A 14378-nucleotide genomic window follows, 5' to 3' on the forward strand; every position below is an offset into this window, starting at 1 on the left:
ATTTCAATTCACGTGATGTCATCGCTTATCGGACATTTCAGATTTGGGAAATGTACAACAGAGATAAGCGTTCATCATATTACATGTCGACTATGCCTTTGTTTCTCAGGTTGAGGAATCGTCATAAAATAAATGAATCGGAATCTGTCTCAGTGTGTTTGAAAGGTGTTGGGGGGGGGGGGGGGGGGCGAGGAGGGAGGGAACACTCGTTGGTGATCTGACTTCATTATTATCACTACCTCCTTCTACATCAAACCTACCAACCACCAATAGTAATACCTATGCCACCCATTCCATGCCAATAAGGCCCTTCCATACAGCCTGGCCACAACTGATTGTCGTGACAAGCATTCCCTCTCCAAATATGCCAAGGGTCTCACTAAGGACTTCACAGTCTGAAATTACCCTCCCTTCCTGCCTTGTCTCACCAGTGATCTACCACTTACCGCATACCCACTGTCTGACCACAAAGGAGAGCTCCTTTAGTGCCTGGGTGCCTCTCACATAATTGGCATTCACAGTCTGCAGTAGGGCCACAGCTGCCCGAGACAGAGTGTGTGTGTGTGTGTGTGTGTGTGTGTGTGTGTGTGTGTGTGTGTGTGTGTGTGTGTGTGTTCTATTTCTGAAGAAGGGTATTTGTGTCCCTCATAATTGGAGCAATTGAATCAAATTCAGCACCAGAGTTTCAACTACTTCTTGTTGTGCCCTGAAATGAGGAATATCCTACAAACTATCCTCCTCGCTACTCCCACAATGGTATTCTGCTGTCTGCCAAACCTGCGCAGTATCCTTTTCCTCCCCTATCCCGTCCCTGTTCCCATCCTTGCAACAGACCTACATGCAAGACCCATCCCACATCCTCCCACTACTATCCAGTCCTGTCACAGGCATCTCCTAACCCGTCAAAGGCAAGGCTACCTGTGAAAGCAGCCATGTGACCTACAAACAAAGCTGCAACTACTGTGCTGCTTTCTATGTGGGCATGACAACTGACAGTCTGTCCACATGACTGGTCCCCACCAGAAGGTGGCTGAGAGATAGCTGCTGGACCATCCAGTTGCCAAACAAGCTTCCCAATGTGATGTGCTTCACTTCAATGACTGCTTCGAAGCTTGCATGCCATCTGGATGTTTCCTTCTAATACCAGCTTTTCTGAATTGCGCAGGAGGGAACTCTCCTACACCATGTCCTTCATTCCCGTACCTTCGGCATCAACCTTTGCTAGTTCCTGTCTACCTCCTTCCCCACTTCCACTCTAGCACTACACACACCTATTCTGCCAACACACCTATAGTATTTCCCCCATCTTTAATAATCTCCCCCTAAGGACAGCCTACAAACTCTCAGACTCTGCACATAACAGCCCCATCCTGTCTTCACCATGTACTCTCTATCCCTCATCCTCTCCACCCCATGCATCCTCCTTACCCCCACCAATCACCCTTGATTGCCGCTCACATAAGTGGCATTCACAGTCTGCAGTAGGGCCACAACTGCCAGAGACAGTGTGTGTGTGTGTGTGTGTGTGTGTGTGTGTGTGTTCTATTTCTGAAGAAGGGTATTTGTGCCCAAGAGGTTAGAAGTTTGGCAGTCGTTTCATTGTGCCTCTCTGTGGCTGAACACCTAATTTTTATAATATTGTTGCTACTCCGTCTTGCACTTCCCATTGTTTTATAACATAAATCTTTGTAACAGTAAGGGAACTATGCATTTCATTATATTCATTTGGAGTTCAAGACAAATGCAATGGAGCATACATTTGATGCATTTGTGGAAAATAATATTCAATTGAAACATAATATATGACATTAATGCAAATGAGAGCCACTTACTCATCAGAATGGTCAACCTATATCCTAGGTGTTACTTTCAGCATGAAATATTCATTTGTTAATGTTTGCTAATGTGACATTAGTGTGCTGATCAAAATTGTGTGCTGGGCTGAGGCATTGAACTGTCACAGTAAAAACTGCCATTTGAACTATCCAAGCATCCATCATGGACGGACCCTAAAGTTTGAATGTTCTATAGTAATTAAGAAAAATATAAGATTGACAAAAATGAATCAGTTTCCTTCTGTAACTGTTAGTGAATAACTGTTGTTTCACAAATCTCAGCCCTTTCACATCATTTGCATTACAACAGTTGGTGCTGTAACAGTTTTTATTTTTTAACAGTAATTTATTTTTTGACTGGTGTTATTTTTCTTTACATGGTCCATATAATGAGTGTCTGTTCTTCGTGTATTTCATAATTATGTCTGTGATAGTAAAACTTCACAAAACCAAATGTGAGATCTTACATTGTTGGAGAAACTTTGTGTCTCATCTGTCTGCACCCTCTGTTGCATGTATGCCATGTTTATAACTATTGTGTTAAGTTTAGGAAGTAATCTGGTATTTTGCTAAAAAAAAAAAAAAAAAAAAAAAAAAAAAGAGGTGTGAGTAATTATCTGAAAACTATAGGCTAATTGATATGCCACTATCAGTCCTTTCTGGTGCACATGTTCACAATTTTACTGCCTGTATTTTGTGTCTCTTAGGTTTAGATGAGGAACTGGCCTGGCATTTGGCTTATAAGTGTGTGTGGTTAAAAAACCTAAAAACTAGGGGGGGGGGGGGGGGGGGGGCTGGCCAGTCTACCACACAACTGCACACATCAGTTCCACATACTAGCATTCCAAATTTTAAACTTTGCATGACATTGTCTTCAAAAATTACCCAATCTGTTCCACAGGAATTCTGTCATCTTCTATTCCATACATACTTTGTTCCATATTGTACTTCGAAACAGAGTTAAGGTATTGCTTTGTTCTAAAATCCAATGAAATTTGTGCTATATGATGTCTCTTTCAACCTCCTATATTTGAGCACAGTTTCAAGGCATGGAAACAGTAAAATGCTCATGTTGCAGTCCAGAAAGTGGTCTTATTTAATGACCCAATGATAATATATTGATACATTTTATGTTACTTTAGTAGTTTATGATTAGAATGATATACAAATTCAAATAAAATTACAGTTTATATCTGAAAAACAGGTAAGACAGTTCTGTTTTGCAAATAGCTGAAAAGGAAGAAAAACTAGTTTTATACACCAGACTTAGAAAAGGTCAAAACATCATCTATATATGAGGCCTGCAGTTCATATATAGAAACTAATTATTGTACTGTGCTGACCACTATAAGACAGTCACAAATGACAGAACCGGAGAATTATTACAAATTATAATAAAATATATTAAATCCTACACATCTCTAAATCTTCGGTAACTAAAATTTGCTCTCTTCTGTTCATATGTTACTTTATCTCTTTTTCCTTTCATTGTTTGGCAGTTTTTCCTCTCCCATCATTATTTTTATGTCTTCTGATCTCTGTGACTATTTTCTTTCATTCACTTTCATCATTCCATTATTCTTGCCTCACTTCTGTTTATACTCAACTCTTAATAACTGGTCTTTCTCTAATCAATAAAATGCCTTCTGTTTTTCCATACAGTGTTTATTTTCTACATTTTGCATTGCATCGGTTACATTTCATTCTTTATGCTCTGTTCCTCTCCAACATTTTGAGAATAACTTAACCCTCTTTCCCACATTGTTGTTTATCATCACTTCCAGCATTTTCTGTTCAATCTTGAAGAAAGAATCTCTAGTTTCAAAATCCTGGGACAAAATGTTATTTTCTCTTTTTCTTTCTGTTTAAACCTTGTAATTTCTTGTTGTCTCATTCAAAGTTTTCATGGAAATTATCCTAGTCTCTGCTGCATTTTCATATATACCAGTATCAAAATGAGTTACAAATTACAAGAAAAATGATGCAGATTAAGAGCACTGCTGTATATTATATTCTCTCCTGCCTCTCTTCCAAGCTCTAGTAGCAAGTATCTTACATTCATGCATCATATTGTGTTTTTGTAGTTACAAAATGTTTATTTGGTGATTTGTGGCTATTCTCCTAGTCTGAGTCTTTCACTTACTTCTATGGGTGAGGTCTATATCCTTCATCTGCACATCATAAAATGTACTTATAAGTTAACAGTCAATCTAATGAAGTACATCATAATAAAGAAAACATTTACACTAGAAAAACAATTTCTGGAACACAATAGAAAATGATAATAATAATAAATAATGAATCATACATCATATCAGACATTTTCTTGCCACAGTAGTTACTTTTTGTTTAAATCCAGCTAGTAACTGTATAGTACGAATGTAATATTATATGCTTTAATTCTTGTGAATAAGAATTGTTGCCTCTGCATTAATAAGCAATAACTGACATTCAGAGTCAAATTCAACTTCTCTCTCTCTCTCTCTCTCTCTCTCTCTCTCTCTCTCTCTCTCTCTCTCTCTCTCTCTCTCACACTCACACACACACACACACAGAGGGGCAATGATAAGTGCAGTAGTGAATATTAACAGAAGAAAGAAGTTTTGACACCTGTTCTTCATAATGAGTGAATGTTTTGTTAATTAGTAACTGTTCAGCCCAGGTGATTTTGATGGCATTGTGTAGAGTGTATTGCCATGTTGTTTTGTTGTTGTTGATTATGAAAGAGAAGGGAGAGGATGAAATATGCTGGACACATACTGTCTGCTCCTACAAAATAGCACCAAGGAGGCCACTGAGGTTAACATCCTCTTCCAATGGATAGACCACCATAAATAGTATCACATGCCCTCATTCCATGAACCACTGTGGAGAGCTTTGGAATTTAAACCTATTCATTGATGCACAGCTAAGTGATCAGGAGTGGTAAATCACCACCTATCATTTGCAAGTTAATTTCTTGTGATAAAAATTCTTTGGCCCACAAGACTATAACTTCTCTTCAAGTACCACTGCTCTATTACAAATTAACAACATTTGCTGCAGATGAATTAAAGGACACATAAAATTTATAAATTGGTAACGTTCAGGAGAGGTGCTTAAAACTGAAAGTGTGTTAAAAGTAGAAGATATTACAGTATTAACTGAACTTCATAATTTGGCAATTAAAAGTATGATATTATTAACAATCATTTAAAAAATAAGAAAAAAACAATACATTTATTTGATGCTGTACAAAATACAATGCACTGTTGTTTTGTGCACAAGTCTGATTTCCCTATTAACAAACAAAATTCTTAGTGGCATTTTTACAGTGTCCATCACATATTGCATTGTTTGTTTTATGTTTTACTATTTACATTAGTACAGCTCCAAGTGGCAGTGAGATGGCAGTGACTTCATTAAACTCTTTTAAATTTTATAAATACTTTACAAAATGACATCTATTTAACATGATAGCACTTACAATATTACTATCACTTATAGCACCATGCATTCAGTACATAAATAGAACAGTTCCTAAAATGTCATTATATTAAATATAACTTATGCTAATAATAGGAAACTGAATTAATGGCACAAATTAATATTCCTCCTCTATGAAGACAATACTTCAGTTAGTTGTAGTTATTGCATCATTCTCCATAACATCCAGCTGCATCGATCACAACTGAAACTTACTTAAGCATTCTCTTATAAACTCATGTTTTCCCGATAGAAAAATGTTTTCCAGGTAGAAAAAGCACACCACACATAAATTTAGCATTACTTAGTTCTTCTCTGACACTGTCAGCAGTTACATGTAAATGATGGAAAAACTGAACATAGTTCTTATATGTGCATTACAACATGCATCTGCTGAGAATTTATCCAAAGCGACGTCTACCCGTCCTATATTCTCCAGCATCAGGGAGAGAAAATCCATCACTAGAACCTCTTCTTTTCTGCCTAATACAGACTGCACAGCGACTGACACGAGCTTCTTGGTTGCCTGCCTTCAGCGTCTGCTGCCTTGGTCTTCTGAACATCTCATATTCCTCGATGGTGGCCAGCCAATAAGAATATGCTGTAGTGAAATAATTGCACCGGCCCAAACCATGACACTCAATGAATGGCCTTGGTCGGAAACTCTCCAGGCAGGAGCCAGGTGAAACAAGTGACTGACCACTTCCTTCTGCTCCAGCATCGGTGTGCTGCAGTCACAAAACAAGCAAATTACATTTAGAAATACCTGCATTACACAAGACAAGGACACAATCAAAGAAATATGGTTCCTGATTGCAACCACATTTTATAATTAGGGGAAATAAACACTCATATTTAGAGCTGAAGGAAGAATCTATCTATGATTGGATCAGTAATGAAGTGATTGGCAGATGCTTGTTCACAAGACATTAAAAACCAAATAGAATGAGTTTGTTCATGTCTTATATTCTGGTCACCATCTTCATACTACTCTGCTAGCTCAGGTATCAGTTGCTACAGTCAGTTGCAAATGAAACTAGCGAGCAGTGATGTAACACGTGTGACCAGTTTTCATTATTTGCATTCCTTCTCTGTGTATAATATTGAATTTGAATGACAGAATGTCCTAGACTTGTTTTGAAAATGTGCATAAAAATTACAAGAATGTTACTTCTCTGCTAAGCATGCCCAATATTGCATGTTACTGGGCAGCATGTGATTTTATTCAGTACAGAAATGCTCAGCTGTTGCTGCAGCAGCCACATTGTGTGTGCAGTCAAATATAAAACAACAAGACTGCCCCCTCCCCTCTCCTATGCTCAAATATCAATCATTTTGTTATTTTGATCAAGGTCTACTCATAGTTTCCCCTTAACTTCGATGACACATTTGGCTCACCAGTCAATCCTTATAGATTTTGCTCTTTCTTTTCTCCTTCTGTTATCTGTTGGCTGGAATCATTATGATCATAAAGCTGACTTCAGCTTAAAGACTGGTTTGAATACCACATTGAATAGGCATTGTCCTATTAAAGATTGTAGGCCACTGACTTCCTACTACATTTCTGGCTTAGTCAGTTATAAGGTGACCTATACCCCAAACCACAGTGCAACTTTCACATTAACAAGTCATTGCCAGAGGTTAATTAAGTAATAAGTGACAGCAAAATAACAGGATCTGCTGAGAATTGACACAAGGCCTTTGGATATGTGGTCCAACATTACACATTTAGTCTTATGTAAACTGATTGTGAAACATTAGCTAATACCATAATGTGTCTTGCATTAATCTACATTTGAAAATAATATTCTGTCTGTGTGGAAACATACAGCTACTATATCTCCATGTCAGTCACAGTTAAATAATGTGCATCAAATACAGAAGTCTGGTGACTAAATGAAATGGATGAGTAGACAGTCATACTCTGACATCAGACTGAATGTTAACTATCCACAAAGAAATGTTAATATCATTAATTTACCAAAGACTCTAAAGTGCAGGTTTATTGACATCCATTGAGCATGTATTTCCATGTACACTGTGTAGTAATGTTTTCTGTTTTGGATGAAGCAACTTAGTTAACTGTATCTAACAAATCGTGGAGACATAGTAGCTGTGTGTTTCCACACAAACAGAATATTATTTTCAAATGTAGATTAATGCAAGACACATGACGATATCTGTTAATGTTTGAATATTATGTTACATAAGGTGAAGTGTGTAGTGTTTGACTATACATCCAAAGGCCTGGCGTCAATTCTCAGCAGATCCTGGAATTTTTCTGTCTCTTAGCAAGCACAGAAATAAAAAGAATTGCAACACCACAAGAAAATTGTTTTCTACTTTCTACTAATTGACTAAATTTACTGTTTTCATCACAGGATGCAGATATGGAGAAAAAATTTATCTGTTGTGCAGATAAGTATGAACCCACACACAGGTACTCTAATCTGTCATATTATTGGTAAACAATAATATGCTTTCAGATCTCCGGCTGTTTCACAGTTTTTTTTTTTTTTTTTTGTTGTTGTGTGCAATATTTTGATATCTTCATCATGAACTACATCTACATCCATACTCTGCAAACCACTATGAAGTGCATGTTTGGGGTACTTCACAAAGTACCATTTATTAGGGCTTCTTCCCATTCCATTCATCTATGGAGCAGGGAAAATTTACTGTTTAATTGCCTCTGTGTGCAGTATAATTAATTTAGTCTTTACCTTGTGATGCCTATGGAAGTGATATGTAGGGGGTTCTACAATACTCCTACATTCATCATTTAAAACACCAGTTTCTGAAACTCACAGGATAGCTGACTTCCAGTTTCTTCAGCACCTCTGTGACATTCTCCTATGGGTCAAACAAACCTGTGACCATTTGTGCTGCCCGTCTCTGTGTTTATTCATTACCCCAACACCCCCATTTGGTAAAGATCCCACAAACTTAAGCAGTATTGTAGGATGGGTCACACAAGTTAGCAATCTCTTTTGAAGACTCATTGTATTTTCCTAGTATTGTATCAATGGACCAAATTGTGCCACCAGCTTTACATACAACTGAGCCTCTGTGGGAGTTCCATTTCATATTCATACAGATTGTTACATCCAGTATTTGTATGAGTTGATCAATTCCAATTGTGACTTGATGTCAAAGTCGTATGATACAATGACTTTTCATGTTTTGAAGTGCACCCAGCTTAATGCTCTACTACCAGTCATGCTGGATAAATCACATAAATTGCATGGGACCAAATTACCTCCACACAATGTGTGTCAAGTGCTTAGACCATTTATTTTTCAAAAAGCTTTACTGCTTTACTGAAATGCATGGCATGGTAAGGAACACTATTTTCTGTGTGTGTAAGAAAGCTGAATATCCTTAAAGGATACAAACATATTTTTGTATGTTTCACTAATTATTGGACTGCTTTGAATACACCCAGTTCTCGATCATAATTATGTTAATACATACACCCAGGTCGCACATCACAAACATGAGTGTGCTGCAACAAAACATATGCAGTGATTGTAAACAAGAGGAAATTTGGGGCATTGTAGTAATAGTGTGCAGCCATTACTACACAGTTTTGTAGCAGTTAAGAATCCAAATATGTATACAGAGGCAACAAAAAGCAAGTCATTTAAAGAAGAAAATATAAATGGCAAAAACAGTGAATGCAAATAATTACATGCAGGACAAACAAGGGCAGCTGCTGAAATTTGTCCAGGGTGAAAGCAAGACTGCAAATTTGAATTTTTTTATATAAATGAGTTGGTCACTTTCAAGATATGTCATACAACCAGAATTATGCTGACAAAGTGCTGCAATAGGCTAAATGAGAGATTTATCAAAAGCACAGAAAATCACCCCTAGATGTGTATGAGGCATCTGTAATGAAAAAAATTCCGCATTCCAGATTCCAGAAGGGTCAAGTACCATCTCTTGCCACCCTTCCCTCTCATATGGATGCCTAAGAGGACAAACCAAAACCATTTTACCAATGGTGGCAAGAAACAGAGAAATAAGAGTAGGTACATGCAGTTCTTATTCATTCATTTCTCTTTAGAGCCAGATATAAGGGCCCTCTCCCTTATTTTTGGATTTGTTTAGGTACATGCTAACATAGAAGCAAATATCTTATTGTTTCATGTCACTGTATATCAATGGCAATGAGCAGTGCATCGCTGAACTGAGCTGAGTTGCTTGTATCTGACCAGCAGTCACGGCAAGCCAGAAGCTGTCATAACTTTGTGGAATGCGCACATTGTCCACGTAATTCCTGCAAGCTCTTATGCAATGTTAACTGTCAGGTGAATTTTCTTTTGTCAACCGATTAACAGTGTTTTTAGTTTCTCTGACACATTCATGGTGAAAATTTTTCCTTCATGTAGTTTGATGTGAAATAAATAGCTAGCTTGACTTCAGTCCCAGAGCTCTTACTGTTAATACAATACAACACTTGGGTTACTTGAGACTGATTTTTTTCAAACCACTGTGGATGACTGGAGGCTGTTCTAAGCTGCAATGTCTGCTGAAACTTTTTCAAGATTATTTTTTTGAGAGAAGAGAGAAGGTGGCTGTCTTAGATTTACCATATAAGAAGAAATCTTTCACATTCTGAGAGGTTTATCGAAGGTTTTTTTGGAGTTTCTATAAAATATCTCTGCAATATTGCACTTCTGTTGATGGAGAGGTAGAAAACAAAAATTAATATGGAGTTTTGTGCATTGCTGCCCTCCCTGCATTTCTCTTTGCAAATTTCCACCTTCTCGTGCTGAAGAATACAAATCTGCTTGAGGCTTAGTCAACATCCAAGCCAAGAAACAAAGTCCAAAATATAAGTTTCAAATTACACCAGTTCAGTACACTACTACATAAGTGAGTTCAGTTCCATGATAGGGCTTAGTATCAACTCATCACAAATTTTGCATATGGAACTGGAAGTTGGAAATCAGATTAAAATTGCAACCAGCACCAATGTGTCAACAAACAGTTTGGGAGGAATCATAATTTTTAATCAGAGAGGGCTTCATGCATGTATATCATTTCAAGTGATTGAACAAGGAATTAAAAAAAGTTAATGTCCAGCCTAATAGAGGAAGAAATTCCATTTGTGACACAGTGTAATTAAAATAAAATGCTACCCTAAGAAGTTCAAGAAAATACTGCATAAGCTAAAAGCGACCATTTGTGATTAGTGGAGCCAATGTCCAGTCAAACCATACAGAAACCTGGTATTACAATTGCCCTCACTGTCATTGTCACAGGCAGCAACAATGCACATGCTGAATGGGACAACATGATATCAATGAACACTATGATAGCTGTGTCCACTGAATAAAATCCCATATGTTATATGACAGATCTTTTCCAGAATATTGCATCAACATGAAATAAATCACAAAGGCATGATGTAAGATACCCTGTAGAGTCTCTCCAACTGAACAACACATCATATGTGAACATGACAATCACTCCACCTCTAATCTCCTCTATAATGAATTGTTTGCACAACAAATGTTTCAAAAACTAAGGGTCAGTTGCAGAGACATTACTGACTAGAGACCAATTTTGACCGTGGTTCAGAAATTGAACTCTGTTCAGTAATCCATTCTATTGTGTAATATTAAACTTTGGACTGACTGTACAATGTTCAATGTTGATCTAAATTAGCATGAAACATGCTTGGTAATGCTGCCACAATCAACCATCAAATGATTATCATGCTTCAATGGCAGATATTAATCATACATTGTTGATACATAGTATTTATTATCGAAAGTGTAGTGTTGCTAAGATGGAGGAAAATAAGCAGAAAAAGGTGTGATCCTCTAACTTCTCCTTGGCTAAAAATGATTTATTGCCGGAAACCATGTGGAAAGGAGTTGCTGCTGGTTTTAATTCACGGAAAAAAGGGACAGATCTGACTGGGAAAATTTGAAAATGTGTTATTATATTAAGAAAAGGACCTAGAAGGTATTCATACTTGACAAGATATAATTTTATGCTTGGATAAATTTTTTGAAATGAATTAGCTGCATTTAAATAACAATGAAAGTAGCACTTTATTCACAACTTCAGTAAATCAGGAAATTACTGTAACTTCAAATGAGAGTGTTCTTCTCATTTATTGCAATGAAAATGAAGATGAAGGAGAGAATGTTTACATTGAGCGGGTAAGAAAAATAGTGTATGTTAACTGTGGAAGCAACACATTATATATATTTTTTTAAAAAAAGACCACAGAAAATGTTCTTCTCAGGGAGAAATTTACAAAAAGGAGATTGCCTTTGGTGCAAACATAAGAAAAAAGTACAGTGCATGCTTCTGAAATGTGGAATAAGAATGGTAAAACTGAAAAGTAAAATCAAATGCTGCAGCCATAATAACTGCCACATGATTTAGTTTTCCTTTGACTTTAAATTAAAAAAAAAAAAAAAATGTCATTTTTCATATTTTAAACACAGGCAAAAGAAGGGGAAATTAGAAAAAAATCCACGAACTGACCGGGAATCGAATCTCAGATACTGTATTCCAGGACACAACCTTTGAGCCACCAACTTATAATCACTAATTGATTTGCATATGCTTCTTACTACACTGAAGAGCCAAAGAAAGTGGTACATCTGCCTAATGTTGTGTAGGCTCCCCATGAACACGCAGAAGTGCTGCAACACAACATGGCATGGACTCGACTAAGGTCTGAAGTAGTGCTGGAGAGAACTAACACCATGAATCCTGCAGGGCTGTGCACAAATCCGTATGAGTAAGAGGGGGTCGAGATCTCTTCTGAACAGCATGTTGCAAGGCATCCCAGATATTCTCAATAATGTTCATGTCTGCAGAGTTTGATGGCCAGCTGAAGTGTTTAACTCAGAGCAGTGTTTCTGGAGCCACTCTGTGGCAATTCTGGACATGTGGGATGTTGCATCATCCTGCTGGAATTGCCCAAGTCCATCAGAATGCACAGTGGACATAAATGGACGCAGTTGATCAGGCAGGATGCTTACGTATGTGTCACCTGTCTGAGTCGTATCCAGACATATCAGAAGTCCTAAATCACTCCAGTTGCACACAACCCACACCATTACAGAGCCTCCATCAGCTTGAACAGTTCCCTGCTGATATGTCCATGGATTCATGAGGTTGTCTCCATACCCATACCTGTCCATCCATTCGATACAATTTGAAACAAGACTCGTCCAACCAGGCATCAACAGTTCAGTGTCAGTGTTGACGGACCCAGACGAGGCATAAAGCTTTGTCTTGTGCAGTCATAAAGGGTACATGAGTGAGTCTTCAGCTCGAAAAGCCCATATCGATGATGTTTCATTGAATGATTCACATGCTGACACTTGTTGATGGTCCGGCATTAAAATCTACAGAAATCTGCTCAAGGATTGCACTTCAGTCACATTGAACAATTCTCTTCAGTCATCATTGGCCCCATTCTTGAAGGATCATTCTCTGACTGCAGCAATGTCAGAGATTTGATGTTTTATTGTATTCCTGTTATTCATGGTACACTCGTGAAATGGACGTACGGAAAAATTCCCACTTCAGCACTACCTTTCATCACTACCTTGAAGAAGCTGTCCCCCACTGCTTGTGTGCCAACTGTAACACCACATTCAACCTGCCAGTAACTGATCTAACAACTGCACCAGACTCCCAGCAGGCAGAGCTCCTAGTTAACTAAGTCCATGTGGAAAGCTGTGCAGGATCTTACTGGGAAGAAGACAACTCACAGAAATATTGTGATATCACATGATGGCAATAATGTCACTGACCCTAGGGAAGTTGCAAATAGTTTCAATTCTTACTATGCAACTGTTGCTGGGAAATTAGTGAAGGAAAAATTTGGAAATCCACCTAATACAACATGGAAAGAACTTTCATCTATTGAAATAAATAATATATCCATGTTCCTCAGTCCAGTAAGCCCAACAGAGCTCCTAAATACCATTAATTCACTGAAGAGTAAGTACTCAACTGGTATTGATGATATTCCAGATTATATTATAAAAATAACAGCAAGACAAATACTTTCACCTTTATTGGACATATGCAATTCATCCTTATCATGTGGTGTCTTCCCTCAGCAACTGAAAATGTCAAAAGTAATACCCCTATATAAAAAAGGTGATCATCAATGTATGGGTAACTATAGGCCTGTGTCTCTATTGTCAGGGTTTTCGAAAATTATTGAAAAAGTGTTCCTTTCAAAACTAATTACATTCTTCGACAAGAATAATATTATTTCTGGGTGTCAACATGGCTTCAGACCACAGAGATCAATTGAAACTGCCACTTTCAATCTGATAAACCATGTCGTAAATGCAGTGGACAACCACAGAAATATCTCAGGTTTATTCTTGGACCTAACAAAAGCTTTTGATGTGATTGATCATTCTATACTCCTGAGGAAGCTCGAATGGTATGGTGTAAGAGGTGTGCCAAATCAGTGGATCAAATCATATTTGGAATATCGTTCTCAGGTAACTGAAATTAAGTACACAGAAGGAAATGAACTCCAGGTACACGTTTCAGAACCATGTGGACTAACTCATGGTGTTCCACAGGGCTCCATTTTAGGTCCCTTTCTTTTTTTGGTCTACATTAATGATTTCCCATCACACGTTAGGGATTCTGAACCAGTACTGTTTGCAGATGACACCAGTCTATTGATTGAAGGGAATAATGAAGAAAATCTTACTGCATCTGCAAAAGATATTACAAAAGGAGTGTCTGAATGGTTTACCAGAAACAGGCTAATAGTTAATCCCCAAAAAACTGTACTAATGAATTTCCACACTGATCAAAATAAAAATCCGGCACAACCTGTAATATGTATGGATAACCAAAACATTAGTTTTGTCAATGAAACTAAATTTCTCGGGATTCATATCCAGGAAAATCTTAAATGGAACACTCATATCACAGCCCTAAATTCAAAACTAGCAAAAATGAGCTATGTGGTAAGAATTCTCTGCAACAGTACTAGTGCAGAAACAGTTAGGGCTGTATACTTTGCTCGTGTACATTCAATACTGAAGTACGGTATCATTTTCTGGG

At 37.5% G+C, this 14378-nt stretch overlaps 1 protein-coding gene across 1 annotated transcript in view; it reads right to left on the reverse strand.

Annotated features, from left to right (window-relative positions):
* Nucleotides 1–5035: 5035 nt before the first annotated feature.
* Nucleotides 5036–14378, reverse strand: part of LOC126484272 (collagen alpha-5(IV) chain-like) — a 609631-nt gene continuing 600288 nt past the window's right edge. Inside the window, exon 34 of the mRNA XM_050107696.1 lies at nt 5036–6028. Within this exon, the coding sequence (XP_049963653.1) occupies nt 5702–6028 (327 nt within the window). The 3' untranslated portion in view covers nt 5036–5701. The remainder of the gene's footprint in view (nt 6029–14378) is intronic.

Source organism: Schistocerca serialis, chromosome 6 (assembly GCF_023864345.2).
Source record: "Schistocerca serialis cubense isolate TAMUIC-IGC-003099 chromosome 6, iqSchSeri2.2, whole genome shotgun sequence".
NCBI lineage: Eukaryota > Metazoa > Arthropoda > Insecta > Orthoptera > Acrididae > Schistocerca > Schistocerca serialis.